The 22,502-nt window shown below is 42.3% G+C and overlaps 1 protein-coding gene across 2 annotated transcripts; it reads right to left on the bottom strand.

Annotated features, from left to right (window-relative positions):
• Positions 1-10,617: 10,617 nt before the first annotated feature.
• Positions 10,618-21,831, bottom strand: AQP4 (aquaporin 4). 2 transcript variants are annotated; one of them, XM_065752627.1, is made up of 5 exons: positions 21,764-21,831; positions 17,283-17,697; positions 16,238-16,402; positions 15,301-15,381; positions 10,618-13,066 (listed from the first exon to the last, which is right to left on the bottom strand). In XM_065752627.1, exons 1-5 carry the CDS (start codon positions 21,829-21,831, stop codon positions 12,788-12,790), a joined length of 1,008 nt encoding a protein of 335 aa, XP_065608699.1. In that variant the 3' UTR covers positions 10,618-12,787. The 2 variants fall into 2 exon arrangements, with proteins under 2 accessions (XP_065608699.1, XP_065608700.1); XM_065752628.1 differs by lacking the exon at positions 21,764-21,831 and adding an exon at positions 21,606-21,635.
• Between the last annotated feature and the right edge of the window lie 671 nt (positions 21,832-22,502).

The raw sequence follows: 22,502 nt of genomic DNA, 5'->3' as shown, positions 1-22,502 counted from the left end.
CCTCCCTCAGCACCACAATGCGAGTCTAAGCTGGAAAGCAGCTGGTGTGACCATAAGAGGGCACACTGCTGCTGCAGCTCCAGCGCATCCCAGCAACACTTCCTGGGATGAGAAGTGCCAGATGTGTCCCTGCTGAGTGAGACCGTGCAGTGTCTACCTGCTGCAGGACATGGAGGATGCTTACTAGTGCATTCCCCAAATATTTGCTTGTCTGCTGGCTTTCCATTCCCCACCCTGCCTCTCAATCTTCCAGTCTTTCTCTGGATTGCTGTTCAGTGAGAGTTTCAAAGCTTGCAGTACTGATATACTAAAAGATGGCATTTCTGGTCACAGTTTTAATGAATCTGAAATTTCTTGGTGTTAGTGAATTTCAGCCTGTTTGCACTGTAGTAAGTGATCATATAAGAACAGATACATGCAAAGAGATTCCCTCTTGGATTTGATCTTCAGTGTAGATCTCTTGGTGTTTATTGCAGCATCGTTTTTGTGACAAGTCCTAGGCATTCTTCTGCTAAAATGTTTTGACAGTATCAGAAGTGCAGACAGAAATTAAAAAACTATCAATGAATTGAAGGCATTGAATTGTAAATTACAGTAGAAGATGTTAGCTGGTTATAAAATTAACAAAAAACAATATTTGAAGGTCATAAACAGAGTGGACGCAGAGAAACTATGTAGCTCAACAGAAAAAGGATATATCAAAATAGAGAGCAGATGAGTCTACTACAGATCTACTCCCATGTTTGAGAGAAAGAACAGCAAAATAGATTTGCAGGTAGGATTGAAAAGTGTTAACATGAACTGTGAAAAACAATCAGGTTCTGGTGGAGGGATATGCCCTACTTAGTGCCTATGACAAGTAGCCACGTAAGGATTTAGGAATTCTTTACATTAGTGAAGGAATACCTTTACATACACAAGACACTTGTTGTTATGATAGAGAATAACTTTTTCAAACCAGAAATTGCATACATATTCTGTCATTACATTTTATTTTTTTTTAATTTAAAGGCAGGAAGTGTATCAAATTCTAATGTCTGTTTGAAACAAACACTAAACACATTTTTATCTGTCTAATACGTACAGTTAATATTCACTTGTGTAAGTTCAATCTATTGGACGATTTCCTGTATCAGTGAGGAGTTTCAGAAACTTGAAGAGAAACTCCTGCAGCTTGCACCTGGCTTGATGTGATCCTTGTTTTCTGGCTGCCTCTGAGCTGTTTCATGTTCCCTCAGCTCCCCAGGGCTGTTTGTTTTATCCCCTCTCTAGCCAACAGCCCTCTAGTTTGAGTGCCAGGCTTCTGGGATGGAGGTAATTTCTTTGTTATACTTGCATTATTTCTAGCACAGTGAAGCACTGACCCCCAGGTTATCACACTGCAGTTAACTCCTAATAATGGATATCTGACCTGCTGGTACAAAATACTGTGCAATAAAAAGTGATAAATGCTTGTGTCTAGAAGTAAAACTCAAAACCTTCCCAAATAATTTGACAAGACTATTTCCACACCTCTGATTGCTGGAAGTGCCACAGCTCCTGTGTAATGTTGTCAGCCTGGTCGTTGTCAGGAAGATGAAACTACTTTCAAGTGCTTTGGGCCAAGTGTTCTGTATTGGAAGTCCCCTGAAAATTACCAGGTGACAGTGCTTGCAGACATCACATGTTCTTAGCATTCATGCATGTTCGTTTTCTGTCCAGCTGACCATGGGAATGATCAGAATTACTCTTGCAGGAGAGTCTAAGAGTTATGGGCATCACTTACATTTTGCCTCCTGGCTGCCTCCTGTGCCAAGCTCCTAGAACTGATCATGTGCAAGAGCTTCAAGGGTATTGGTGCAAACTCTGTCAGTTTGGTTTAAATAATACTCATAATCATACTTGCTTAACCAAGGTTGCTTTCCAGTGAGAAACACACACTTGTTCTTTCAGGTTCTCCAAGAGTTGAATGATCTGGAGCAAAATGTAGAAATAATCTATTCCCACTAGATCTGTGCAAACATGTCCAACTAGATAATGAAGTCCCTTAGTGGCAGTTGTCTCTCATAAGAGTATTGGTACTGCTTTGGTCTTACAGCAAGCCTTCTCAACAGTAGTCTACACAAAGAGAAGTAGTTTTAAATCAGTTGCTAGAAGCCCATGCACAGATGGTGCCGATGCCTGTGGGAAAATTTGTCACTGAAAACACACACTGAAAACATCTTCAAAAAGGGCAAGAAAGAGGATCCAGGGAACTACTGGCCAGTCAGCCTCACCTCCATCACTGGAAAGGTGATAGAACAGCTTGTTCTGTATGCTATCCCCAGGCAATTGGAAGAGAAGAAGGTTATCAGGAGTAGTCAGCATGGGTTCACCAGAGGGAGTTTGTGCTTGACCAACCTGGTAGCCTTCTGTGATGTCATTACTGGCAGGGTGGATGAGGGAGAGCAGTGGATGTAATCTACCTTGATTTCAGCAAGGCATTTGACACTGTCTCCCGCAGTATCAATATAATAAAACTAGGAAGTGTGGAATAGATGAGAGGACAGTGAGGTGAGTTGAGAAGTGGCTGACTGGCAGAGCTCAGAGGGTTGTGATCAGTGGCACAGAGTCCAGTTGGAGGCCTGTACTTAGCGGTCCAGCCCCCTTCAACATCTATATCAATGACCTTGATGAGGGGATAGAGTCCACCCTCAGCAAGTTTGCTGATGATACAAAGCTAGGAGGAATGGCTGACTCACCTGAAGGCTGTGATGCCATTCAGCAAAACCTGGACAGGCTGGAGAGTTGATCAGAAAGTAACGGGGTGAGGTTTAACAAGAGCTAGTGTCGAGTCTTGCACCTAGGGAGGATTAACTGCATGCACCAATACACGCTGGGGAATGACCTGCTGGAGGGGAGCTCTGAGAAAAGGGACCTGGGTGTCCTCATGGATGACAGGCTGGCCATGAGCCAGCAGTGTGCACTGGTGGCCAAGAAGGCCAATGGAATCCTGGGGTGCATTAAAAAGAGTGTGGCCAGCAGGTCAAGGGAAATGATCCTCACTCTCTATTCTGCCCTGATGAGGCCTCATCTGGAGTACTGTGTCCACATACTGCTCCCCAGTGCAAAAAAGACAGGGATCTCCTGGAAAGAGTCCATTGGAGGGCTACAAAGATGATGAAGGACCTGGAATACCTCTCTTATGAGGAAAGGCCAAGAGACCTGGGTCTGTTCAGCCTTGAGCAAAGAAGACCCAGAGGGGATCTATTCATGTCTATAAATATCTAAGGAGCAGGAGGCCAAGGGACGAGGCTGGACTCTTCTCAGCAGTGTGTGGCGATAGGATGAGGGGAAATGGCCACAAACTGAAGTATAGGAAGTTCTGCACAAATGTGCATGGGAACCTCCTCCCAGTGCAGTGACGGAGCAGTGGCACAGCTGCACAGAGAGGTGGTGGAGTCTCCTTCTCTGGAGACGTTCCAGACCCGCCTGGACGCCTACCTGTGCAACCTGGGCTAGGGAGCTGCTTTGGCAGGGGGGCTGGATTTGATGATCTCTAGAGATTCCTTCCAATCTCTTCAGTTCTGTCACTCTGTGATTCTCAGGATTCCATGGTCTTGGCCTGCATGAATGATAGAAGGAAAGACTTGCAGACTTTTGGGAGCAGAAGTCTGGCACCTTGATTTAACACCTCTTCCAAGAAGTCTGGCTTCTTTATGGAGCACACTTCAACTGGATCACCTCAGTACTTGTGAGGAGGACTCTAGAACTTTTCAATTTGTCATTTGAATGATTTGTTTCTATTTCACTGGACAGGATACTGACTTACCCCCACAGCACAGCATTACAGCTTTGTCTCCATACACCAGTTTTTTACTGAGTAGGTGACATCCAGCATAATAAAAAAAAAAAGAGATCTCATTTCTTAACAGAGATTAAAACAACTTATTGCTGCCTCTGGGACTGTGAGCTCATCTTTTAGTTGGCCTTACTAATTAGCAGCATAAACTCCTGCCTCCCTTATGAGATAGGCTTGCAAGCGGATTTTGGCAGAAGCTCTGAGGGTCATGTAAGGAATGTTCTGCGAGACTACTCAGGCTGACAAATTGAATCAAAAGCACTAAAATACAATGCAATTCCTAGTGTGAAACACTTAATCTGAGATACAGTGTGATGGGAAATGCCTTCTGAAGTTCCTGCTTTCATGATTCTTGTTTTATCATCTATTTTTAAGACGAAATTTGTTCTTACCTTAAATGCTTTTTCCAATTGCCTCCTTGAATTTATGTTAGCAGGGTTGCACTGTGTAGAGGACTCTAACACCAGGTTTGAACTGTCCAGAATTTTTGGAGCTCCCATGCCTTACTGCGAGAACAATGACCATCTTGATTTCCAGACAGCATTTACTCCCATAGTTATCTCCCAGTGGAGACACTTCACCGATTTCATTTGCTGCAGAAAACAACAGCATTAAAGGACAAGGACTAGGGCAAGTGTTTAACAGTAGCTACCAGAAAGTTATTTCATTATCTGTCTGGTATCATTCTTTAAACCCTGAAGTCTCAGATCCCAAGATTTCCAGCTCTCATAGTTGTAACAGATGATCACACGAGGTCTAAAAAAGCAAAAAAATAAAAATAAAAATTAATTTAAATCTCATCTGGTTTTAAAAAGAGAGCATTTTGATTCTGAGCCCAAGTTTACAAATAGCGATATTTTTGATCTGGCACTTAAATTATACTAAGGCTTTCCCAGTGTTATTAGAAATCTTACCCTTCCCCTTCCCTTCCTTTCAACTTCCCCTTCCCCTCCTTTCCCCCAATTTAATAGCACCTACACATCCCCATGGTGCTCATTAGCTCTTTCTTTCAACACTAAACTCAAATGTATGGGTCTTTGGCAGCTGAGGGATATCAGACCTTCACTGCTGCCTCCTCAGTCAGGACAGCAGCCTGTGACAGTAGGCCAAGGGAAGGGAGTTCTGTCTTATCAACCAAAAACCCACAGCATCTGAGGCTGAACAGGTTTGTGCAACCCTGCTGCTGACATTATGGAGGGAAAGGGGAGGTACAAGCTTAACATACATTCACTATGTCAATACAGTATTTTTGGCACCATCTTTTCTTCAGGTTCATGTGTAGAACTGCAGGAGAAAGACAGCTGATCTGTGGAAATGGCATGCCTGGATTGTACAGATGTCTCTTAGGCATCAAGTTCACTAGTGAAATTTGGACTATATATAAAAAAAAAAAAAAAGTAGCATAAAATATTCTTGATGCCACTTTTGTCAATGGATAGTCACCACCAGAGGGGCTCCAGACAAGCAGAAGGGCCGAGAAGAATCAGAAAAGCATATGCTTGAAGCTTCACTGTAAAACCTCAGTAGATTGCATGGGCACACAGGTTCAGTGAAGGGACATCTGTCTATGCAGGAATTATAGAAAAATTGAGTTAATGTGGTAGAGAATTCCATCAGATCCTGAAAAACAAAGATCTCAGACAGACAGAAAAGTTAAAACATCCTCAAATTTAAAAAAAAAAAAAAAAAGAATAAAAAGGACTGCAGAAGGCTTCTGTCAATGAGAACATGAAGTTCTACTTAATTCCATAAAATGTTTGAGGATTCAATCTATAGAAAAGATAAAACAAAGCATGGAAAGAAACAGAGATGTATAAGAGGGAAAAAGACCCAACTCCTACACAAATATATACAGATGAATGATCTTTTTCTGACTAGTGAGAAAATAATATCATTCCAATTTGATCTTTTCTTCAATGCTCAGACACAATAGCAATGGCTGCTATACATAAACTTCAGATGTTCTTCAGCCACACTCAATGAAAGGATTTATATTCTGACTCAGAAAGGCCAGTGGTGAAAAGAATTGGGGGATGTTTATTTACACAGTCATAAATTAACCTAAGGAGAACCTCTCAAAGTACAGAATGATGAGGATGCTGAGGGATCCAGATGAACTTTCTGACTTCCATGGTATTTGCTGGGCTTTTTCAAGCTAAGAGGTTGGAGAACACAAAGCTTTATTCTCTCATTTTAGTCTTCAGGCCACAGGATCTTCTGCATTTGTGCCCTAGTGATGTTTGCCTCCAGTAAATATGAACTGCACTGGGCAGCTGTGGAAGAAAGGCAAAAAACAAAAAAGCCTGTGTCTGAAACATTTGTGTTTGTGTGCATCTTCGCCTGTACAGCTGGTCTGACTCAGCTCTGAAGATGCCATGCAGCTGTTCCTCTGGAGCTATACCTGTGGGCAAGCAGCAGCGGAGTCCAACATCTCTGTACATCTTCCTGATCTCCAGAGTTCATTCTGTCCCCACCCTGTCATGTTTAATCATGAAGCATTAAGCTTTTTCTTACTGGATATTCATGTGCATATGTTCAGAACTTACAAGGCCAATAGTATATTGTTCCAGTTTTCCTATTGATGTTTTTATCTCTAATCAGAGCCCAGGGACTTGCCACGAGCTCTAGTCTTTCAAAATTGATTACTTCCTTTCTGGGTCCCTACTTACTCTACTGCAATTCACAAAGGCTGGGTTCAACTGGTGCAAACTGACTTTATCTTTTCTGTGAAGAGAAGGCAGGATTTATCCTGAGTACTGTGCAGCTCTGGCAAGTCAAGACAAATGAGAAGCACCCTTTAGGACATCTCTGCTGCTGCCTGGAGAGGGTGGCTGTAAGGGCAAAATGGCAAGGAGTGGCAGCATTCTCTTGAAGAAGCTTGGGGAAAGATGCTCGGGAAACTAAAATGTCTCACTACATCTCCGATGAGCTCATCTTGCTGGGAATGCAGGGAACCAAACCAAGCCAAGCCAAGCTAAACCAAACCATTATCAAAGGAAATTTTGGGAAAAACAAATTCATATCCAATGTTGTTGGATCTGCAGTTCCAAAGTAAAGCAGCTGTCTCCACTGAAGAAAGGAGGCTAACCTAAGGTATGATTGGATAGTGACAGAATATTTATAATTCTAGAAGGTTCCAAAAACTGTGAGGCAAGCAACATTTGAATGGTTCATGTGTGCAAAGAAAAAAAACCTCATGGCAAATGATCCTGATGAGGAATAGAAGCAGAACCCAACGGAGTTTCATGTCAGTAGGGGGACAGCCCTGACACACCTCCAGGCTGAAATCCATATGCCTCAGACATAAGTGGAAATAAATGAGATTCTGGGATCTCAGTGGGGCCTGCAGTAATCTCAAGTGGCAGTCAATCTCCCAGTTTCCCAAAGTGTTACCTACTGGTCTTGTACCTTCCCAAAAGTAAATCTTGTTGCTCATTTTTGAACAGTTCACTTTCACATACACATGAACATAAAGCAGAGTATACTAATATGGACATTTACACATTTACACTGAGAGTTTTGTTTTATGAAGAGTCCTATCAAAAGGGAAGCTGAGTTGAAACATAAGGAGAAGACCATTGCTGTGGTGAGTTGCCAGGCATGACAAACAGTGTAAGTTCCCTTTGCCTTTCAAAAGAACCTTGTGATAGGATAGCACTTTTAGCTAGATTATTCCAGTCTTTGTAGTTGTAAAGATTGCTTTTCTAATGAGGTAAGAGAAGTCAAAAGAAATTAATAGCCAAGATAAGAGCTATCAGTTTGATATAAATAAAGTAGCTTATAAAGCTTACAGTATACCACAATCTGTGACAGATAAAGGAGTCCAAAGCCAAAGGAGACTTCAAAAAGAAGCTGATACTGGGAATATCTATATCCTCAGTTCTCTTTTTAAGAAGACAATTGATCCACAATTTGCAGTTGTTGCAGCTGAAGCCTGTGTCACAGTTGGAGCTTAGGGTGAGGACATCACTCACCTGATGCAGTGCAGTTCCTCCTGTTATGTGCCTCCAGTGTGGTCTCACAAGCCTACATCCATGTCCTCTTAAGACCATAAGTGACTATAGAGCTCTCCCTTGCCACCCTGCTGCTTTCCTGCTCCTCCCAGGACCCTCTTGCATCTTAACCCTGGACACAGCTACATCCCCACTTGTTGAATGTCATGCCTGTTTTAGGAGTTCAGCTTTGCATTCCAAGGAGCCAGGCACCAAAAAGTATTATTACTACCAGACCCAATTGTGTTGCTGAATTTTGCCGTGGGAGCTTGATCTCACAACTTATGCATTAGTAAAAGGACACTGAAAAGCCCACATCCATTCTATCACTTATATAAAACTGTAGCTCCCCACTATTCTATATGCATTTTAAACTCATCGATCAGCATCAGGGTGGAGTGCACCGGCATAACTTTTGCTCTACTTGGTTTAGCTAGTTTCCATGAAGATATTACATCTTTTGCAATCACAGCTCTTCACTAACATTCAACTTCTACAGCACATCACAGTAAGCACACACTCCCAAACTCTTCAGATGTGCTGTTTTCTGGATTATTTTCTATACATTTTGGTCATGAGCTTTGGGACTCCTGAATGTTTTCAGTGAACAAATGATGCCTTTTCTTTTTTGGAAGAGACAATTTATTTGCAACAGAAGTGTGAGGTACAGTAGAACACAAGTGGGAACCAGAAAATCATGTATTATTTCTTAGTGTATTCCTCAACAGGTTATTTCAAACATAACACACGGAAAGTTTAAGTCCTATAACATTAGCTGATATGACAGTGACTAAACATTTCCACAGTAAGAAATACTGTGGAAAAAATCCTCATACATAGTTTGCTCTATCTCGTTTGTCCTAAATTACAAAGACCGCATCAGTGTGATTTAAATCGTATAAGTAACTACGTAACAAATAATTCAGTCTGTGTTTGCATCATGTCTATTTGTAAGTCCTTGAGAAACTCAGATACACACAGTCAGTGTGTGCGTCAGTATGAGAGTCAGTATGTGTGGCATTCTCATCTCTCATCTTCAACAGAAAGGTTCACAATGTAAATTCTCACATATTTACTTTAGATTATAATACTGGATGGTGTATAATATCCTGCCTGTGTTACACAGAGTTAAAATGAGATGTTGCAGATTACAGCAGCAACTGCTGTTAACTAGCATTAGTAAGATGAAAGTCCGATCTGAGGACTATTTCTTTTTAGGCATTTACTATATGCCCAATAATTAATAATTAAAAATAAAACACATTTTGAAAAACTCATGTGCAAGTACATGTGACAAGCCTAAATGCTGCATATGAGATGAGTCTTGCTCCTGCTTCCACTGAATGAAAAAACTTCCATATACTTCAACATGAGAAGGGTTACGATATCTCAAACAGTGCAGGAATCTTTTTCTTTATTTTAATTTTTTTTCCATAAGAATAGTTAGGATTTGGCTGATAATCTCCCCAGGATTTAGGCAACCTGAAAGGTATTTCTGTGCCTCCTTGTAACCGCCTTCAGCTTTCATCATTTCTCTTCTGAAGTCCAGGGATTAAATATTCTGAATATGCTCGTTAATGTGCAAATGCAGTGTTGGAAACACCTGTGCCATCATGGAGTGGTATGAGACTCATCCACAACTGCTTTTAGAACTCCAGAATAATGGCAAAAGACCTATGAAGCTTACTGTGATATATATCCACCAACATAAACAAATACATACGCTGTTTCAACCTGTTAGAAGGTCATGCCTGTTTATTATTTAACAAAATGTTAAATAATTTTATGACAAAGATGCCACTAAAAAGAAAACAAACAAAAAAAAAATCAAGAGAAGCACATACCCCTGAAAGTAAAAGCTAAGTCCTAAGGGGTGCTGAAGTGTGATGTCACCTTACATGAATGGTGATCTCCTGTTGTGGGACTCTGGTGGAAGTTATACCTAGGGACTGACTTAAGGGTGAAGTGAGGGTGAGTCATAAACCTCAAGCTGAATGAATCTCCTTCCTGAATTTACTATCTTGCTTAGAAGTGCTTATTTTGGAAAAACTAAAGTGAAGTGTATGAAAGAAGCCATTGGCTCCCCGAAAAGCTCAGCATCATTTCCATTGCAGCTAATGACAAACCTCTCCATGAGTCTGATTCCATGGAAGCAGGAGCAAACCTATCAGATCTCACTTTCCTAATAACGGCCAATGCATGACAGCATCCTTTATTGGCTAATGGTCTCTTTATTTTAGCTTCTCTTCTTTCCCTTGATCTTTCCAGCAGCCTCAGCATCTTATCTCCAATGCTCCTGTTGAGTAAGGAGTTCTCCCAGGACTGGTTCTGAGTGTTTGCCACACTTCATTAGTAAACTGAGTTTCTTGGAAAAATTGAGTTGGCCAGTGCCATGCTCATGCTATGCTCACCTCTGCAGCAGAATCAGGCTGTGTGAAGAAAACAAGCATCGCATAGTTTGTGTGAAGGACCCTTAAGCATAAAACAAATCACAGCTTCTTATTTAAATAACACAGCACCATGCAAAACCCGCATATTACAAGTTTCTAAGGAGTGCCTTTAAATATGAAAATGCAAAAATTTTGACAATCCACCCGTTCTATGTATACAGCACTCTTCACTTTACCTGCTTAAAAAGGTTTACTCAAAATGTCCCTTTAAGAAATACAGTGTTAGAAGGACAAAAAAAAAGCCAGAACAAAATGTCAAAAAAACAAAACAATGTCAAAAAACAAAACAAAACAAAACAAAAAAGCACAAGTTTTACTCTTTCTGATTGAATCTAGGATTCGAATTGAGTTTAGGATGCTACTTATCCATTTGAGAAAAGGCATACAGGAGTCTAAGCACCACACCTATGTTGCCCATACCCAGGAGCCTCAGCTCTTGCTGTGACTTAGCTCTTATCTGTGATCCTTGGCTGTTGCTTATCTCTTACTTGATACAGCAGGTCAAATACCAGCAGGTCCCTAGCCATGCTCCTGCCCTTGAACCACGATGCTGTCCCAAGGGGACAACCATCAGCTGTTTTGCCCTACTCTGCAGGCACATGACAGGAGTGTGTCTCTCCAGGAGCAGGGCTGTCACTGGGTCATCCCAGGAAGCCCATGTGTGCCATGTGCTGTGCCCGCACAGCAGAGGCAGGAGCAGGGCCCAACTGCAAATGGTGGGGGAATCACAACTCTAGTGTTCAAGGCAGGGAGCTTGTGCCACTCTCTAACAAGGTTTTTAAGGCAAGAAAAGCGTGAAAGTAGGAGAATGAGCACAGCAGAACATGCTGGAGATATACAGTGCTGTAAGTTGGAACAGCAGAACTGCCCTTGGATCACAGTGCACAGATTTGAGTTTAGCAGTGGTTTATTATCTCACTAGAAGCATCTAATTCCCTGTAATAAAGATTACATGTAGAGCACAACAAGAAGGAGACAAGACTATTACAGCCCACAGCCAGGACTAATGCTTTTTTTCCTCTTTTTCTTAAGTAGGCAGGAATAGCTTTGCAATTTCAAAATACAAACTGTACAATTACCGTAATAATATAATGCTCCTGACTGCTCAGCAGCTGCACGTTGTAAAACTCAAAGCCACTGATCAGAAGCAAAAGCAGTAAGTAACAGCTTTATAGAAATGTTCCAGTGAGATGATTACATCTATCAAAAATACTTCTGTGGGGGAAAGCCGGATTACTGATTTCATATCCCCTTCCTCCAAAAAAACCCTGCAAATGCTTGCATCTTTTCCTAGCAACAAATAAAGCAGCCTTTGCTGGAGATGTAATTAAGACTAGATGAGCTGTGGAACAAGAGAGGATCCTGTTCAACTAGTTAGGCATCAGTTACAACAAAAAGGCAGAAGCAGTCGTGTTTTTATCCCGTTATAAAAAATAGCTCTCAATCAGTGTCTCAATACAGTTAAAATTTAAAAACTCTCTACATTACTAATAAATTAAAAATCCCATATCTCCGACCATCTTGTAAGAAAGTAGGTAAGTAATTCAAATTTTTAGTTTACATAAATTCGCACAGAAATCTGTATTTGAACAAGTGCACTGAAAACAGATACGCCTCCTTTTCTTCTGATAGGTCTTATTTGAGTTATTAAGTAACAGGAAAGCCTTCATATTCTTTGCATGACCTTGAGAGTCTGCTAACATGAAATGGTCAATAGTCAAACCCCAGGAGAATGTTTCACCAAATAGACAATGTCAGAAGTGAGCAAGAAGTACAGTTAAATGCTTTGTAGGCTTATTACAGTAGACTTCAACATTCAATTTCAGCAGATTTACTCCTGGGAAGAGACGAAGGTAATACATTTACACAGAAAATTGTATGAGGGAAATTTGATGGGTTGATCGAATTTTTTCTGGAGCCTATTAAAATATCATTTATTTCAGAGGTAGTTTGCAAGGTAGCAGTGACATACATGAGTGGAAACGCTACTCCTTTGCTTGACTTTGGATAAAACTCTTAAATACTGTTGGTGCTGCCCCTGAACCTCACAGAGAATGCTTAATGGATAAGATGTTCTAATCAAAGCTGACAACAGTCAATTAAGTGTCAGAAGAACAATCTGATAAGTAGGTCTTCATGTCTATAGGCATTTCCTGATATGTCTGATCTGTCAATCTGAATGCTAAACATCTCTATCTTCATCTCATTATTGGCTGATTTATTAAAGAAGAAAGCTTTCATCTCTTTTTGACTCTGGGGTTGTTCCAGAATAAAAGGAAGGAATATAGTAGGAGCAACTCCTAATTTGTAATAATTCAGGGGAAATCCTAATTATAATGAAGTCCTAATATTCCAGCTGAGCAGATGTATGGTTTGGTGATGCCACTACCACACTAGCTGCCTTCACCACACCTTTTAAGAAATGGTAGATGCTCAGTTTAGAGGAGATCTGTTTCTTTAATAGGTGGAAGGATATCTGTGGACTCGCTGGCAGGCTGCTCTCTGCTTTCAGTGCTCCTTGCTAGTCATACAGAAGACAGCACCTCACTTGATGGATCTCTCCCCTTCTTGTCCTCACTCCTGTCAATATCAATCACATGGACAATGCCAGGCTTCAGGATCAGGTCATCGGTCTCTACGTGGCTCCGGGTGTCATCCACTTCTATGTATTTCCCTTTGGATGGCTGGGTAGCTTTACTGAAGACATCCTTAAAACGGCGCTTGAGCTCGACATCTGGGCAATAGACGTACTCATAAAGAGCACCAGCAAGGACTGCTCCTATTATTGGTCCCACCCAATAAACCTACAAAAAGAAGTGGAAAAAAAATAGGCATTAACGTTCCAGAGCAAATAAAGAAGTGAGAATCTCAGAGAAAAGCATGCCACTGCAGACTTGATTCAGAAGACTTTCTGTAAAATGTCCTGACCCAATAATTTAAGAAAGAAATACTCTCCATTCACCTTGAATCTAGTCATCTAAACCACCGCACACCTTGTGGGTGCAGATCTTCCCTAAAAATTCCTCTCACGCCAGTACTGAGGGAATCACCAGAGACTGTATCATATGAAGCAGAAAAGAAAACATAACTATGGTCACTTATCAGTAAGGTAAGGATGCTGTTTCCTTGACGTTTGAGAAAGATTTCATTCTACATATCTGGTTAGCAACCTCCTGGGGCACGCAAGCTGAACAGCCTGTTGGGCTCAGCAACTTTTATTTTTTTTTAACTGTATCTGGCAAAACAAAAGTTCAGGTTCTTCATCATCTTTAGTTGGATCAATCATAGATATAGCATTTCTTGAGAAAAAAGACCACTTGTGAAACACTACTCTGTAGACATGTAAAACATGCAGTTGCTTTGGCACAGTTTTTTTTTCTAGACTGCCAAGGATAAGGTGGTTGAGAAGCAGCCTCGTATCTCAAACTGAGGCTCAGATGGGCTTATCAACTTCTAACCTCTTTCCAAGAAGCCTTCTCTAAATTTTCATTTTATCTGCCAAATATGTAGGTAACATATTTGTCATATCTGTCAAATATGTAGGTAACATATTTGTGCTGTTTACAAAATGACACACAGAATAAATACCAATGAAGAAAACTGACCTTTCTGCATTTTCACTCCGAAATGATTATATACTTTTAAGGAAGCCAAGCTTGTCCTAGTGCATACATACAAGCAGTTCTACTTCAATATTTCACTCACATTTCCAAAGAGTCCAAATTTGACTTCTGATCCTGCATACTCCAACAGGCAGGCAGCTCTCTTATTATCTAATTTGATAAACAGATATGACTGACACACACAACTTTGTAGGGTATCTACCTATTTTAGTATGACATGTAGCAGTTTCGTAATATTAGTAGGCGCAAAGGCACACTGACTTCTCTTAACATGTTAATGTCACTGCTCTGAAGGAGGAGAAAAAAGCTCTATTTCCAAATGACCAGCAGAGAAGCTAAGCTTCTCCTACAACTTTCTACACAGTACATTTGTTTATTGTTTACAGCTTTAGTCACAAATTAGAGGCTCCCTCAGAGTATGGATAATTAATCTTGTGAAAAATTACAGTAGATTTTTCATAGGAACAAGCCATTCACTGATAACTGGGTAAATCTGCCTCAATAGGATAACTCGTGGGAACAAAGTTACACATGGTATCGTGTTTGCAGAATTGGAGCCTCAGGGCCTGAAAATAATGCTATTTCTGTTATTAGCTACAGTGGGAGCAATGTGGGCTCCGTACTTTAAAAATCAAGAAAATCCTTACACGCCCTGCAATATGCAGCTCCTACAGTTAGTACTGAAAGCATCCCTAGAAGTGCTTTCCCTGTGTTTAATTAGGTGAGGCTGAGCTGTGATCCATCTCTCCCTATAAAATGCTGATAAGTTCAGTAGTGGGATGCTAAAGAAACTGCAACACTCACAGTCTGTTTATTAAATTGTTTCGGGCACAGACACTCCTAGTTAAGTTGATGCTTTCTAATCAAAGCAGATAACATCTGGTCCGATTCATAAAGACCAGGTTGCAACCCCTTCATCTCTTGCTGTGGGCATGTGCCATGGCAGGTTCTCCCTCTGGAACCAGATCACAGAGAGTCCCTGCTCTCATTTTATGTCTGCCCCAATTTGCCACAGAACCAGGTGAAACGTGAAGCCAACAGAATTACTTCCATAATTTCTCACCAGCATGACCCAAGGGTTTGCAATCTGCCTCAGAGGACTTCTTTGTTTAGTCCCTCCCATCTCACTGGACTGTTTTTGTTTTGTTCTTTTGGTATGATTTCCTTCTACCCCAGTTACTCACTCCACAAAATGGCCCCCAAGTAGCTATACGCTATCCTAGCACACTGCCTACCACCCTGCAGTCCTAGATGTGGACCGTGACTGTACTACAGTGTGTGGCAGGTCTGCACCTGTCTTCCCAGTGATGGTCTTGATGGCATCTGTAATGATAGATAACTAAAATTGACTGCTTTATGAAAAAAATTGATGGCTGTTTGCTGTTATGAGGCAGGAAGCATGAAAACAGAGTTACCCATTGGTTTTCCCATTTTCCCATGATGACAGCAGGTCCAAATGAGCGAGCAGGGTTCATACTGGCACCAGTGTAATTGATCTAAAATAGAGACAGAATGTTGCCTGTTATTAGAACTTCAAATGTTGTCATTCAGTGTCTCTCAGTCCTTTTACTACGGGACACCCTGGTATTGCACGGTGTCTAATCCTGATACTGGATATGCTTACTCTCCAGAGTCTTATTACAAAATTAACAAAACCATCACACAAACAGGCATAAAATCCCAGATGCAGTACCTTGCCCAAGAAGATCCTCCTTCTGCTTTCAAAATGTTTTTGACATGGATCCATACAAAATATAAATAAAATGTTGAGGGCCCCTCACGACAAAAAAGACATTGAAGCTCTGGAGTTTGTTCATAGAAAGGCAGTTTTGCTGTGAGGGGTCTGAAGCACAAGTCTTATGGGGAACAGCTGAGGGAAGTGGGTTTGTTTACTCTGGAGGAGGCTCAGGGCAGACCTCATCACTTCCTACAGTTTCCTGAAAGGAAGCTGTGGTGCAGTTGGGGTTGAGCTCTTCTCCCAGGTGACAGTGGTAGGACAAGAGGGAATGGCCTCAAGCGAGGTTCAAGTTGAATATTAGGAAATATTTCTTCTTCAAAAGAGTGCTGGGGCATTGGAACAGGCCTTCCAGATAGGTGGTAGAGTCACCATCTACAGAGGTGTTCAAGAAACATTTAGATGTTGTACTAAGGGACATGGCTTAGTGGAGAATATTGCTGGTAGGTGGACAGTTGGACAGGATGATATTGAAGTCTTTTCAACCCTGGTGATTCTCTGATTTTATGATTCTATAATACAGCAGCTATATAGCTATATCAGCTATAGATATTTGCTTCTGAAGTAAGCATAAAGTGAAAAAAGCTCTACTTTTCAAAAAGAATGCATTAACTTACAGCAAATAGATGTCCAATTGCAACAGAAAATCCAATTGCTAAAGCTACTGAACCAGTGACATCACTTCGTTTTGAATCACAGCTGGCAAAAATAGTAAAAACCAGCTGGAATGTAATTATCAGCTCCACCAGGAGCCCATGGCCAGCGGAAAGATCCCCATGTACCTGGAGGAAGGGAAAGAAACACAGGAGATGATAAACCAGAAAGCAACTATCTACATTAATTACATTTCAGTGAATGGTATTTCTAAATGGTACACAGCAAAAGACAACAATGAACTTCTAGAGGCACACATTCCCAACTCTCCTCCCCTTCCCTTTCTTTTTCGAATTTGAGAGCCATGGAAAATTACTGCCGGACTGACAACAGACAGCTTGCCAGTAACATCCAATGGGAACTTCAAAGTTAGACTGCAGAAGTATCCTTTATTTTTACATGGGGATTTGCAAAGGCTGCACTTCCCCTTCACCGTTTTTTTTTTCTTGGGAGTGCTGTAATTTACTATTCAATTATAAATTCATTAATTAGCCCTGACTTAATTAATTTAAATTTCAATTAAAATTTAAGCAGTGTGCAGCTCAAGTGCATTTTTAATAAGTCCTGCAACAGGGCTAACTGATGGCATTTCTTATTAGTTTAGAACAAAGCTGAAATCTAAGCCACAATCTATTTCAAAAGTATGTCATTTTAAATTGATGTTTTTTCAATCCCCATCATAACGGCAGAGAATTAATTTCCCCTCCCCGGTCCATAAGAAAATGTCATTTCATGCATATATTATTTAAATTCTGCCCGTAAATTAACATTACCTGCTGTCATCAGATTTAGGGAAGTTCTAGAAAAGAGTACTTCTATAAAAAGAATTGCTATATAGTGTTGCATAAAGCCATCATGGGGAGAGCTTTAAACGCTTTCTGGATGTTGTAAGTAAACCAGCAAGCTCCTAAAATCTCTACTCGAACTCTCTTTATTCTGTGTGATGCTGATTCTATTTTCTTACGCTATGATTTACTATACTGCACGTGTTGGAGCAGAAGTGATTACCGCAGTGACTCCCAGGCCTCCCACCACACTTGGTGGTGTGATGAGGTAGAGGATGCCAGCTCCCACGATGGCTCCCAGACACTGGGCAAGAATATAGAAGACTGACTTGGCAAGGCTGATCTTCCTTGTGCAGACCATCGCCACAGTCACAGCAGGGTTGATGTGGCCACCGCTGATGTGTCCGAAGCACTGCACCATGGTTGCAATGCTGAGTCCAAAGCAGAGAGAGATAAGAACCATGTCTACGGGCAATGGCTTCTCTGATCCACCCCAATTGATAGTGGAGCCGAGGCTGAGGAGGACAAAAATCAACATGGCCAAAAATTCTGCTGAAACAGCTTTCCAGAAGGGCTGAGTCCAGACCCCTTTAAACGCTACCATGATGCTCTCACACTTGCACAGTTGTCCACACTTACTGAAAAGGAAAAAAAAATTGTCAGAAGACGCCAAATAAAACTTATTCTCTCCTTTAAGAAGGTTGTTATTTGACAAGCTTGGAGGGAAGGCTCAAGGCAGAGTACCCTTGGAAGGGAACAACCTTGGACAGATGTGCTGTCAGAGCTGTCCTTAAAACATTGCTGGAGTTCAACAGTCTGCAGGATGCAGGGTAATTAATCATCCCCTGTGATAAGCCTGTTCCTGTAGCTTTGGTTCATGCAAAACAGTCCCTTTATTTTTTTTAAGTATGAAAATAAGTGTATTCTTCTATCATAGCTGACCTCTGCCTGTCTAGGAGTCTGCAAAGCCCTACCACTTACTTCCAGTGGTCTGTTAATCATCATGCTCATTAAACCAGTGGGTTATTTCTTTTTCTAATCAAATCCATATTTTTCACAAGGGGGGTGCAATAGTTTGGTGAAAATATATATTATAGAATCACGGAATGTCTTGGCTTGGAAGAGACCTTGAAGCTCACCCGGTCCCACCCCGTGCCATGGGCAGGGCTGCCACCCAGCAGCTCAGCTGCCCAGGATCCCATCCAACCTGGCCTTGAGCACCTCCAGGGATGGAGCAACACAGCTGCTCTGGGCAGCTGTGCCAGCACCTCACTGCCCTCTGAGTAAACAATTTCTTCCTAACACCTGATCTAAACCTTCTGTCATTTAGTTTAAAGCAGTTACCCCTTTTCCTACAACTATCAGACCACATAAGAAGTTGGTCCCCCTCCTTCTTGCAAGCTCCCTTCACGTGCTTGAAAGACTGCACAAAGCTTCTCTTCTCCAAGCTAAACAATCCCAAATCATAGTGAAACGAGCCTAAGCCCATACCATAGCCAAATCCTAATCATTTTTACAATAGTGTAGTGATGGGAGGTTGCCTTGGGATCTATAAGAGAAAGTCTATTTTTCTGAACACTCACACAAATATTTAAATTCATATTTATACAGAGTGCAGTTTCTTCTTTCTGGACATAGGGATAAGTTTGAATCCAATAAGGAGAATGGATGCAGTCCTAAATTCTGACCGTTATATCAACCGTGTAGTCAATAGTCTCTTATTCTGTACAGAACAAGTAGTAAAACAAAACAACATTTTCTGCACATCCAGTGTGTACAACTGTGTGTGGCAAAGAAAGAAAGAAGTGTCTTGGATGTTCCACTGTCTGGAAATGCTATTTATTAGTCTGCACAGCCTTCCTGATGAGTTGCAGTCTTGCTAGATGCTCATATACCAATGAAAGTGGGTCACCAAAGAAAAGTTATTTGTGGTATTAATAAATCAGGAGAATAAGCCAAAAGGGAAGCATTTTAATGAGTTTCTAAGGAATGCTAACAAGATTCTTCTTTAAAACCAAAAGCAAATAAAACCTCAAACCTGTCCAAAAACACACACACACACAAACAAACAAACAAAAAACAACAAAACCACAACAGAAAACAAAAGAAAGAATACTCAACTGCTACTTTGGGAACAGAATTTCAAGTGGAAGATGGATGAATTTATGTGCAGTTATATAAGGTAACCAAGCTACAATGCATATTTAATACCACTTACATCAGAAAGAAGCATAAAATGCATGTCTAGTCATTTCAAGTTACTGCAAGAGGAATGGGCCATGAATTTCTTAACAGTTGTGGAGAGTTAGGGAATAGCAATTTAACTGTGACTAGAGCAAATAATTTGTTTCCCTGTCTCATTTCTTATGCTAATTTACTGTGTAGTTTGGAAAGGCCATTTGCACTCTATCTCACTGGACTCTCAGATGAGAAAAGAATTACATTATCTCCTGCAAATGATTATTGTGAAATACTTGTGAAGTGATCTGACAGACTCTGAACTTTGAGCAGGACTTGTTTCACTAGAAGAGAAATTCAGAACTTCAAAAGTGAAAAAAGTCAACCCTCAAATTTGGTTTCATGTTAAACTCAAGACAAACTGAAACAGTTTTTCTAAGACACTGCATTAACAGTCACTTAATGACCAGCCATCAAGATTTGTTCAAAATGGCTCCAAATTCACCACCTCCCTTGGTGATAAAGCCACAGCTATCCTTATCCTTGAGCCCTATGCCCTGTTGATGGCTTATCTATGATATCCTTGCTAGCTCCTCACCAACAAATTTAATTCAGTGGCCTAAGTAGGACAAAGGAGCAATGTCCATACTGAGAAGAGTGCAGGTGTCCCAGAACATGTCCCAGCCGAACTCATCCCCTCATGCAGGGATGAGTCATATCCTGAATCCTGTGGAAAATAAACGTGGATGCACACACAACAGAAGCAGCACTCATCTACTCTTTCACACTCACCTTCTTTGGGATATGGCACTGGTTTTCCCAAGCTCTAGCTTACACCTACTTTTTGCGAAGTACAAAGCACGAGCTCTGATGTTATATTCCAGACATGATGTTTGGACTAGATGACTTAATGGACTTTTCCAACTTAAATGATTCTATGACTTTTGCAAAATTTACTACTACACAAGGAGGGCATCAAATGTATTTGGCGCATGGGAAGGAGGGATATGGGGACTCATGACTTTGTCCCAATGTGCCTGACAACCACTTTCCTTGCACCGAGAACTGCAGATGGGCCTGGCCAGGCATCCATTATGAAAGGCAGATCGTAACACTGCTGCGCCAGCTGAGACCACATACTATCCATTCAGTCAATGCCATTTACAGTTCCCTCAAAGTGCAAAAATTCTACACGCGAGCCAGAAGTGCAACTCAAGCACAAAAGCTTGTTCATCAACATAAATGAAGTTTATATACTAAATATCCTAAATAGCATACTGGAAAAAGAAACCCAAATGGCGGAACTCTACTGCCTGTCATACTTTGTAAATGATCTAAACACCCATCTTTCATGCTCTCTTTTTTCTATGAAGCTTTTCTATGATATCAACACTCAGCAGTCCCAGCAAGTTTTCTTTCAAGCTGCAGAAGTTTATTCCCCACAGAAAAAAAATATTTAACTCCCTCCTGACCACTCTATTTTAAAAAAAATTAAGAGCTTAAAAATTAAGAGCTTAACATTATTATTATTATTATTTAGCTTAGATTACGGGTTCTCACTTAAATCCAAAGGATCTCAGCAATTTAGACACTGCCTCCAACACTCACTGCCCATCTGCACACGGTCAACTTAAAGGCTTGAGATGGGACAGAGAGATGATTGCCAGGTCATGAAGCTGAAAAGAGGTGTCCCAGCATCTAAGATTTGTCACCGAAGCTGCAAAACAATTTTTGGAGTAGTTGCCGCTCGTGGTTGCCTTCTGCAAGTACAAAATGCAACAGAAAAACAGGGCGGCACTTTCAGGTAACAGCCACACAATCATTTCACGTGGCCATCCTTGAAGCTCTCTGGTGCAGAGTCACACAGCAGGTGTGATGGGACACACATGACGGGTGATGGGACACGGGGTGGGGGCATCACAGTCCAGTCAGGGTTCAAAGAGCTTGGGGTGCGGGGCAGCCTTACTCTGGGCTCACGCAACGTGCAGGGCTGCAGTGACTGCGGCTCTGAAGCGGTAACAATATAAATAATAACAAAGGCTTCCCTACAAATCCCAAACGGCATTTTTAACATTATTTCTTCCCGGCTGATGCCACTTGGGGGGAGGGGGGAGGAGGGGGCAGGGGCACAGCCCGGCCCGGCAGCCGCGTGCGTGCGGAGAACCAAAGTTTCGGTGAGCGGAACGGAGACTCTCAGCAGCCCTCCGTCCCCCTTAGAGCACCCACCGGAGACAGCAAATTATCTCCTCGGGGCTGCCGGGGTAGCCCCGCGAGCCACCGCACCCCGAACCCCCCTCTCCCCGGGGGTCACCCCTCACTCCTTCTCTCCCTCCCTCCCTCCCTCCCTCCCTCCGCGGAGCGCACTCACCCGCGGCGCGGCGCGGCCGCTCTGTCGCTCATGCCTGCCCGGCAGCGCGGAGCCGCGGCAGCGCGGGCGCGGAGCAGCGGCGCTTCCCGGGTGGGCGCGGGGTGGGCGCGGGGCGTGTGGGGGGTGGGGGGGGCGGCTCCCGAGCGGCGGGCCCCTACCTGCTGCTGCGGGCGGGCGGAGGGCACTCGAGACGCTGCCGCTGGAGCCGCGGGTCATTTGCGATCATGTGAATATGCAGATTGGTGCGGGGGTTCGAGGCTGCTGTCGAAAATGAGGGAGCCGGGGACCAAGGGAGCCCGCTGAGATCCAGCGGTGGGGGCTGAGCGGAGTGGGGAAAGGAGCAAAGAGCGCTCTGCTTCTGTACGCCGGGCTCATGGAAATGAAGCGTAAGGCATTCTATGGGCAGGGAGCTTCGTCCGTTACTTGTTACCTACTGGTACCTCATCAGGTAACCTAAGCAGCAACGCTATATGTTGCATAACAAAGTGTTCACTTTGGTCTCCTTTGCAGCGTTCGGCAAAGTTTTGCCTGCTGTGGGGAAAACGATGGAGGCCACTGCAAAGAACTGCTGAAACTATGCTGCGATGATGCCCAGTTCTATGGATTTCTTATTTTTCCTATAAAATCGTTTGAGTTGGAAGGGACCCTTGGAGGTCACCTAGTCCAATTCCCCTGCAACGAAAAGGGACACCTACGGCTACATCAGGTTGCTTAGAGTCCCATCCATTCTGACCTTGATTGTCTCCAGGGATGGGGCACTCACTCACCATCTCTCTGGGCAACCTGTCCCAGTGCCTCACCACTCTTACTGTAATAAACCTTCTTCCTTATATCCAATCTAAATCTCCCTTCTTCTAGTTTGAAACCATTTCCCCTTGTCCTATCACAACAGACCTG

Source organism: Cyrtonyx montezumae, unplaced genomic scaffold (genome assembly GCF_038088225.1).
Source record: "Cyrtonyx montezumae isolate F1298 unplaced genomic scaffold, pur_monq_1.0 scaffold_8, whole genome shotgun sequence".
Lineage (NCBI taxonomy): Eukaryota > Metazoa > Chordata > Aves > Galliformes > Odontophoridae > Cyrtonyx > Cyrtonyx montezumae.
The sequence above is the reverse complement of the archived record's forward strand: the minus strand, read 5'-3'. Positions and strand labels throughout refer to the sequence as shown.